The sequence below is a fragment of the Paralichthys olivaceus genome, chromosome 7 (assembly GCF_024713975.1).
Source record: "Paralichthys olivaceus isolate ysfri-2021 chromosome 7, ASM2471397v2, whole genome shotgun sequence".
NCBI classification, from domain to species: domain Eukaryota; kingdom Metazoa; phylum Chordata; class Actinopteri; order Pleuronectiformes; family Paralichthyidae; genus Paralichthys; species Paralichthys olivaceus.
In genome coordinates this window covers 11,159,315-11,169,586 of record NC_091099.1, presented here as the reverse complement: position 1 = coordinate 11,169,586, position 10,272 = coordinate 11,159,315, and the positions used below count along the sequence as shown (strand labels likewise).

At 39.7% G+C, this 10,272-nt stretch overlaps 1 protein-coding gene across 1 annotated transcript in view; it reads right to left on the bottom strand.

Annotated features, from left to right (window-relative positions):
* Positions 1–8,025: 8,025 nt before the first annotated feature.
* The window catches only part of LOC109624050 (voltage-dependent calcium channel subunit alpha-2/delta-1), a 58,730-nt gene continuing 56,483 nt past the window's right edge, over positions 8,026–10,272 (bottom strand). Inside the window, exon 39 of the mRNA XM_069528266.1 lies at positions 8,026–10,199. Coding sequence (XP_069384367.1) covers positions 10,163–10,199 — 37 coding nt within the window. The 3' untranslated portion in view covers positions 8,026–10,162. The remainder of the gene's footprint in view (positions 10,200–10,272) is intronic.

The following is a 10,272-nucleotide window of genomic DNA, read 5'->3' as shown; positions in this document are numbered from 1 at the left end:
TCTTCTTTCCCTACCTTACATGCAACAAATCCACATATACTGTCTCCTGCAGGCACTGACACTGCTTTTCTCCCATCTTTCCTTTCAAATGCACATACACGCACGCTCACAAACACACATGCTCGCACATAATGAGCAGCAGATGACTGGATGACCTTCACCAGTTTGAGCGCGCCACAAAAAGCCCTCATCACCACAATCTCATTACTGACTCTCCTAGCAAGAATCCAGTGGGTGTTTCTGAGAGCGACGGCTTCTGCCTAGACGACAGAAATGAGAGAGAGAAGCTCACATGAGGGCTGTCACCATTCGAGAGTCCTCACATCTGTGCCTGGTTATACCAGAAACTTCATATCTTCATACGGCTGGTAATAGAGGCAGGAAGTCCAGAAAGCGATGGAGATGATATGGAGGATGAATGAGTTGATACACAGAGTGAGGGGAGATGGAGAGCAAAAGTGAGAAAAGGGGGGGTTTACTGTAGCAGGGATGTACAATACAGACCAGTGTATTCTAGGCTGCTCTGTTTGAGTGTTTTGGTGTATTATTAGACTTCCTGCAGATTTGTAGGAAGTTGCAATGGGTGAGTTGTGTGTTGTATATTGGTATCCCTCCTTGCATGCACATGCAATATATGTGCAAATCTTCAGATGCAAGATATTAGTTGGGCTTCATTGTGACCTCTACTGTTCCAGCTTCTCGTCCAGATTTCATCCATATGACCTTAAGTACCAGAGACTGTGAGTGAAAGGGGAAATGGAAAGAAGGGGTCACAGGGACAGGGGACATGATGGGAGGGCTCAGGTATTTCACTGTGATGAGAGAAAGAAAAAAAAAGTTTCAGACATGAAAATTTTAATTTTCAGGAAACTTCCAAACAGAAATGTTACATGATTGAGGTTTTCTGTGATGAAAGCTTCTGAATGGACCTGACATCCACTGAGGAAACACAGACACACCACTGATACCCCCACAGAGTGTGTGTTGGGTTCAGTGATGACAGTGGTGTGGATAGACGCTGTAAACACAGATACTGTGTCAAGAGATCCTCCTTTAAACAAACACACACTTCCTGTTGTCGGTACATGTGGTTGTACTCGTAATTGAGATCTGGTGACAGTTACAAGTTACAAAAATAAACCACACATAAGCACAATCTGTCCGTGCAAACAGGCACCGAGGCTTCTCGGATAAAAGTTGTGTAAAACCGGACATTGTGTTCGTCATTACAGCCCTGTATTCTGCCTTGTTGTAATTTCAGATTGTGATACTAGAAGAAAGCAGGAGAGTGGGCAGCAGACAGTAATGCAAGAGAGGAGCTTTAACATATTGTTTTATTATCATGCACATTAGCAGAATGAGACACCGACACATTCCCAAAATAACTTTAAAGAGGATCAAAGGATCTTGACAGAAGCCACTCAATGTGCTATTGATTTTCCTCTTAGATAATTCACTTCCTAATAGCTAACAACTGGTTTTGACATTGTCAATAACAATAATGAAATAATGACATTCAGAAAGTAGAGAACAAAGTTTTATGGATGAGTCATATGAATCAATGATATGTTTGATAAAGCAGTTGGCAGAGTGGTGCAGTGATTACCACATTTTATTTAATCAAATCACCCTTATTATTTTGATTTATTTACACTAACTCAACGTGAAAGAAAACAAATCATTTAATTGAACTCATGTAATACAACTACATCAGAATTTAATCTGTAACTGAAAAACAGAAAGTCACTGTAATAGGCAAAGTTATTTTTTGAGTGTGATTTGACTGTTTTGTCAAAGGCCTTGATAAATCAAAAACTAGGACAACACAACAACAAATTAAAAAAAGCAATGATAAAGAAAAACACAACAAATCACAACATATGGCATTAACTTCCGATGTCTTCTTAACTGAAAGGAAATGCTGACATAACCAGTTTTTGTTATTTTTCTGTTGTGCTTTTTATTTGACATTGTGTTTTTCAGGGTCACCATATTTATCAGAAACTTTTTAAACTCAAGCTTTAACAAAATAATCTTATTGTATATGTTGAGAGATGCTGAATCACTTCAGTTTAACAGAACAGGTCCAGTTCAGTACACGGTCCTCATTCTGCCTTTTGTCTGTCCCTCCTCCTGTGTTTATGGGTGTTGATGTGAACATTTGAGACAGAGCGTTGGAACAATTCATGGCCTGGTTAGTTTGTATATCCACACAAGCCATAACTGTTTAAATGACATATCCTTCTGCAAACACATCAACATCCCACATGCACTCTATTGTGCCGGCCCTTTGACGGTGGATGTCAGTCACTCAGAAGTGCACAACACTCAAACCAGCTGGATAATACACACAAATAGGTCATGTTTACATACCCAACCTATATTGTAACTGGGGACTATTATGTGCTATTGTCTTGCTGATACAATTCTCTATTTCTGAAGCAGCCTTCCTGAACACCATGGTATACAGTCGTGCTTATAGTTCCCTCTGCGACCTGTTAATTACAAATTAAGATTTAGGACTTCTCAAAATAAAATTTGTCATTAATCACACACACACACAAAAAGAACTCCACTTGAAGATTTTTAAGTTTTCAGTTGCACACAACCAGAATATGCAAAACCTGGAATTTTGTCTCAGCTGAAACATTTGAAGCTGACACTACAAAGACAAACTACATGGTCACAAAAACCAAACACTGCTCCAGGACAAGGGGAAACGGTAGAGCAGGTCTTAGAATAGTGCCTAAACCTGTGTTTCCTCATTTCTCACACATCTGTTAACAGTCAACTCATGTTGTCTGCTGCTCACTGCTAATTTGCTCCCGCATGACTCACATAGAAGTGGAGACGCACAGGGGAGGGAGGGGAGTCGGTAAAATTAAAGAACGAAGGGAGCGAGAAAAAAGCTGCTCTGGGGCGGCAGGTACATTTCATCCCACATGTGTCTGTGTCAGACCTCATACGTGTAATTAAGGTGTTGATGGTGAACATAGAGCAGGGTAGGCTTCACTGCATGCCGCCCCGGTCTTCGGAGCCCACCTGAGCGATTCGCCAGACGTGCACCAGGTAATTTGAAGCATGAACACACACAAAGCCATGCATGCAAATGCAGACACACAGAGACACACACAAACGTGCTCTGTGAGGTCTTTAGGAGACAGCTGCAAAAGTTTTACCACGCCGCCCCTCGTAGAAAAGTTGCCAGTGGAACAACGTCACCAAAATCTTTACAACCAGGTGACCTTTCTTTACTTTCACCATCCCTCTTTCAATTGTCTTGTATCACTAGGTAGTTTTCTCACTTATTACTTTCGCCAAGGAAGTAACAATAGGCTACATTTTCACCCCTAGTTGGTTTGTTTGTTTGTCAGCAGGATTATGAAAAATCTGATTTTTTCACGAAACTTGGTTGAAGGTTTGTACATCATGGACTGAAAAAGAACCCCCCAAAATCTCAAATCTAATATTGACTTTAAAAAAAAAACAATTTTCAGGGGAAACATCAATCATGTTTATGGGACTGACATCTTTGAGAGTGTGCAAATAAAAATATGGAATCAGGGAATTTTAATGTGGACTGTTGGGGGTTAGCGGAGGTTTATGTGCTCTACTGAGGCCCGTTAAAGTTTTCCCAGTTTTGTAAGAAGATACCTGTTTCTAGCCTGTTTATAACCGTTAACAAAATAAAAGATAGTTGCCTTTATTAATAATGATAAATATTTAATTAATAAGCTATAAATCAGTATTGCACCATAACAAACAACAGCATTTGAGTCACCAGGGCACTAAACTCTTTTTAGATGGTGTGTATCCTCCTCCAGCACAACCTTATCTTTTTAGCAAGAAATTTAATTTATCTGATAAATCATTGTAGATGAATAACCTTGTATTAATAATATAATAGAAACTGGTGCTGCAGCTGAATAGTGGGACGGTTATGTAACTACTTTATGATGAATTAAATTTGTGAACTCACTGTCTGATAAGAAATCAAGATTTTCCTTTTACGGAAGTTAAGTGGACAATATAACTGTACTTTGGAAGTGGGGGGGATTCTTGAGAAAGTAAAATTACAAAACTGTACATAACAATTTATTTTAACTTCAGAGGGGTCTGATCTGAACTGTTTTATGAGATAATAAACAATTGATCAAATATCTAGTATTTGCACCCTGTTCCTTTGTGAAGTTTTCGATACAATGAACAATTTAAATTGATTAATTTATCAAATTTTATTACATTGATTTGATCTTAATGTTACATTCACATTCCCCGAAGTGTACTTCTTTCTCACCACTGGCGCATCTATGTTTCTTACCAACTCCAACTGTTAATCAATAGAAAAACTAGAAACAAGAGGCAGTAACCTTGTGCACAATGCAAACAAAGGGGGATTCACTCATAAAACACTACTCCACTGTAGTGTTATTCTCAGATATGTGAGATATTTTATAAAGAGACTGAACAAAAGTACTGACTCTATGCTGAGAATGACACAGACATTTTAACCTTGGTCAATTTGAATACCACCCACAAATCCTCATGTTACCAGTTGATGTATGTCAGGCCTCACTCCAACGACTGAGAAAATCCACAAATCAAGCTCCAGTGTGGGCCGGAATGACGTATGTCCCGTTGAGACTGTTCACCTGGACAGAGTTTTCCAGCATCATGCCTGCCAATGACACTAAATGTGCACGCACACACACACACACACACACACACACACACACACACACACACGCTTACCAACTGCGAGAAGAGGAAAGACAAAAACCAAGGTAGTGAGAACAGACAAGTGTGTGGTCATGTTTATAGGTTTGGAGAAGTCTGTGGCATTTCCTGATAACCTGTGCCAAATGTGTGTTCCTTCCAACCCCCTGTTTGTCTCTCACACCCACCCTCCCCTCCTCTCTCTCTCTTTCTCCCTCACCATTTTGCAAATATATGTCAAGGTTTTCTTTGGCTCTCTTTGGTGCCAGATTGGGTGTGAGTTTGTAAGAAGAGGTGCCAGAAAGTTAGAACAATAGAGGAACTATTTGAAGCCTATTTAGAACCCTCTTCTGTGAGTAATAGCTCAATTGACGCTATCAGTGTTTTCCTTTTGTGGCCATCCAAGCTTGGGGTAAAAGAGTTTGCCGCATATACAGGAAAACACACAGTAGATGTTCCCAAACAGTCAGTCACTGTACATCAGTGCAGAGAAGGGGGTTAGTTTATCTTTTTTACTGGATGTCAGAGCTCTAATACTGAACCTCAGCAGTGACCCCGGTGCACCCACCCTGCTGCATTTTATGGAGATGGAAAACTGCGACCTTGCTGTCGCAGCTTACAGTAACTTTCTTATTTTCTTATTGATAGAAAAGAGACAAATGGTGCCAATTATAAATTCTGCTGCTAATGTAAACCACATTCTAGTTTCCAGATTCAGGGAAGTTTATTCAGACTTGGGTTGATTGCCCTGAGAGTGTCATGAACCCAGAGGCTGCTGAAAGTGTTGGGGCTAAGTTTAGAGCTAATAGCAGAATCAAAGTGTCATTGAGATCCAATACCGCCTTATAAATAGCATTCACTGGAGAAATTTGACGTAAATGGACGTTATACTTCTATCAAACAGATGTCAGTGAACTTCAGAGGGGTTTAATGACGCTGATCCCTGCAGATTCAGTCATGGGTCATGTTGTTGATGCAGCATCAATCCCATGTGTCACTTCCTGCAATTAGTGGAACTAAACCAAAGAAACCACACTCAGATTTTAACTTTACCACCAATGAGTCATATACAGTTCCAGCATGAGGGTTATAGATTGGGCGAAATGCTCACCCTTGGGGAACATAATACTAATGGTGTTTTGCAGAAATAGCTGCTTTGGGCCAGCAGTTCAATTGAAAAGCTACTGGTGAAGAAAAACATCTGTGTTAAAAAAAGGCTTTTTGGTAATGATGTTTTTTTAAAAAGTACCTTTCATTCAAATGACAAAGCTTCAATTGTGTCCGCCATTGTTTTGTTTGACATCAAAACAATACCAGAACAGCTGCATCAGCATCTGAATGAAAAGAACAAATCTGAAATCTGAAATGAGACAAGTTTTACACAAATCCCCAATTCAACCCAAATATTTAAACCATAGATTTGGATGCAGAAATAATGGTGACATGTGCAAAGATTTACATAAGATTACATTCCTACTTTCAGTAAATCTGTGTGCACGCATCTGCTGCACTGCCAAATTTGGCAAGCCAAAGTTAAACAATAAAATGAACAAAAAAATGAAAATTACAGGAAAAATATGGATGTTGAACAAACAGATTAGGTAATAGTTTCAATGTTTATTTTATTTTTGTGTCCAAATTAAAGTGGTTTAAAAAGCCAGTGGCCAGAGACACGTGTGTGTCTGCAATCCCACAATTTGAATCCAGCCTTGATTTCATGTCTTCCCCTCTTACTGTTGACTGTCAACTGTCTAACTGTCTATAATATAGATAACAATAATAATAATAAAAGTTAGTTGCATGTACTGAATTGACTCAGTTAAGTCATAATTAGTATTGTCACCGAGATGTCAGAAATTAAATTGTAAGGTGTCATAATGACTGATGCCTAGAGCAACAGAAAAAGGAACACGTTGTTAACAAAACCTCAGAGTGGAGCTTGTTCTCTTATTGTGGTTTTCTCTTATTCCAAATAGATTAAAAAGAGCTGTAGAACTTGTCCCTGCTTTATCCTGCGTCTGTAACTTCTTAAGCCAGGCATGCTAAAGGCTATGACCTCGTCCCCATTTACAAGAGTATCCTGTTACAACCTCCCCTCTAGATTAGCGCCACATAGCACACATACAAAGACCTCCCAGTCCGACACATCTCCAAGAAAAACAAACGTCTTTATGCTCTCCACCCTAAACTGTGGCCATATTGATTCTTAGATTACCATCAGATAAACACAAATACCACCAAGTGAATCGCACATTTTGTACAACCACTGTGAAAATCTAGTGTGAGCATCTGGCTTTCCAATGGCTGCTCTGGGCATGAGATGGCAGAGCTGTCTGTGTCGATCATGCCTCCAGAGGCGTCAAAAGATTAGAAACAGGGCTCCTCAGGTCCTGGGTTTGAACTCACAGGGACACACTCTGCCACGTGTCATCATACATGCAGTTTATTGCTTTTCATTCAGAGGGAGCTTCAGTTGTCTCTCTGAATTATGTGAAAAATGCATGTGTTTGTCTGTAACAGTTTGTACTCCACCATGGAGGAAGAGAAAGTCACCAAACAGGAAATAACTCGCTCTAGGATTTTTTTTACAAGAGCAATTAAGTATTCTGCTGGGAGCCCCTTTCTGCTGTACATGAATGTTTGTATGTACTGAACGCACTCATGTCAGTCCAGTGGGTTTAAGACTGAAATAAAGTGTTTACAATTACATCATAACATTTTTTTATTTCTCCATGTAAGATTTAGGACTATTGGCAGAAATTGAATATAAAATAATCCTAGTGATGTTTTCACTGTGTGTAATCATCAAAATCAGTGGTCGCCAATACGCTGATCCCGATCGACTGGTCGATCTCGACAGTCTTCGCTGTCGATCCCCATAACACTCTGGTCACACTGGCAGCGTCTCTGCTGACGGAGAGCAGCTAGTAGATCTGCTGCATTTCCTTCAATACAAGTCGGATTATGTTCTAAACTAAATGTCAGGAAACTCTGGTATGAAGATGTGCATCTTCCAGTCTGTCAATAACAATCAAAGCCCCGTTAGAACAAATGAATAGATTCAGAAGGTGCAACGCTGGAGTACTCTAACTTTGGGTTTGGGAAGTGTTGGAAATACGTTTGTGACATAGACATTGAAATTTAGGGGCCTTGGTCAATTGAGTGCAATTTGCAGATATATTTGTGAGTTTTGCTTTCTATAACACAATGAGTTTTTCAATCTCTCTGCAGGAGCGACGACATGTTTGTTCTGCTCCCTCTGGAGTCAAACCATCTGCTCCAATGTTTGATAAAAATGAAGCACCTCAGTTCATAACAATACAACACTTTTATTGTGAATATATTGTATTTGCACAATAATATCAACACCATATTATAAACATTTTTCTTTACTTTCCATTTTATCTTTTATACAGTAAATAGTATTAGTGTACAAATGTATACAAAATTTATTCAGGCTAGTCAAGTTCCACAAAAGAGTAATTCATGTACAGTATTAAAGCACAATCAGATATCGGAGGGACACACACATGCCTGCACATAGACACGGGATCCCCGGGGAAAAACACAAGTCAACACGCGACTTTGATAGACAGGCATAACCTGACCACTCCATACCAGCAGGTCACCATGAAGGCGAGGTGGAGAGAACTCAACTTTAATGTGTAAAATTAAAAAAAAACAACTAACAACTAAAACACTTGTTTGTGATCTTTGTGACTCGTGGTGAAGTAAGGCTATGCAGAATTACTACAGGCAGTAGTGTGTTGTTAAAAGTTCTCTCCAGCACGCCCTGATGCTGACGTGGGCATAGACAGCGTTCAAACACAGAACAAGCTCATCCCATGACATTGCAGCGTTTCGACACTGAGCACTTCAGCATCTGCTTCACAGCACTTATAGAGCAACACAAAGAAGAAACAAGCATAAGGAGGAGAGGGAGGAGAGGAAAAGAAAGAAACAGTCGTTTTGATATGCTGATCTCATTCACAAGTCATCTTGGCTCCTGAGTCTGGTGATCCTGAAAGGGAACTGAAACAGGACTAATAAAGAAGAAGTTATGGAACCCGAGCTCAGGTCTGGTTTAGGTTTGTTTTGAGGGTGGAGGGAAAATGACCTTCCTCTTACATAATCACTATCACTGATTGTTCCTACTGTTCCTACTGACATTGGAATAACTGAAGCAGATTGGACCCATTTCACAATGTCTAACTCCAAGAGCTACACTCTGCTATACTGCAGCAAGCATTAGCATAGAAGCATATCATGATAAGAATACATCTCTGATGCATTGCTTCATTCAAACAAAAATACTTCTTGGGTTACTGTTTAGGCACTGGGAATCTGATGCATCAAATCGGAGACAAAGCTGTCAGACCAAGAACGAACACACGTGAAATTGTGATTTCCTAATAGATCTCAATTCACATGGGCGATAGGTATCTATCTATCTATCTATCTATCTATCTATCTATCTATCTATCTATCTATCTATCTATCTGTCTATCTATCTATCTATCTATCTATCTATCCACCTATCCATCTATCCACCTACCCATCTATCTATCTATCTATCCATCTATCTAACAATCAAACTTGAATACTGGCATACACCCACATCTGAGTAATCCCTTAAAATAGACTGGCCTGCAGATTCTCTGTAGTATGTTTGTGTTTATCTGTGGTCCTTGTGGAGCTTTGGTGTCAGAGTACCGGTGTTGTCTTTAGCTCTGTACTGAGCGCATGCTGCTACAATACAACACTTAGCTATAGTCACAAAATGCTTGATTGTTGGAAAACAAAACAAAATGAAAATACATAAATAGGTAGGTACAGTACATTTCAAAAAACACTCAAACGAAAAGGGATATTCTTCATACTGTCATTGCACAGGTTTGTTGAAATAAATGATCATTACAGCATAAGGATTCATACGCAGTAGATATAATAAGCAACAAACAATACTGACAACTACACAAATCAACGCTGTCAGTGAACATACAGTCTTTGAATGGTATTTAGTTGGCATAGTGGGACAACACTTCACCCTTCACCAAATAAATCAAGAGAAACTAATGAGGCAGAATTAAAGGGTTTGGTTAGCTCTTACTCTTGCACCATAGGAGAGTATTAAGGAATATATCATGGACATGAGTGCAGCTGAGCACAGTAGATGTGTCTCTGTTTTTGAAAACAATGAGGAGGAAATGAATGAGCACCCTTTGGCATTGTCAAATGGAAATGCTTTTTTTGGTTGTCAAAAAAAGGACGAAAAGAAAGTTCTGTCTGCATATATCCTGGATGACGTGAGTGGAGTGTCCTCTTGTGAAATGAGATCTTGATCAATGTGTGTGTGTGTATGTGTGTAGGGGTCATGAGTGTCGTAAAGACGTGAAGAGCCACAGAAGCAGCAGTTGGAGCCCGAGCATTGGCCAGAGACACGGGCTTAGGCAGGTCCCTCCTCCGCAATCAGAATCATCCTCCTGTTGGACAAATCAGTTGTCAATCAATCAAACGATAAATCAGATAAATCACTTCATCTACAAGCAGTAGCTC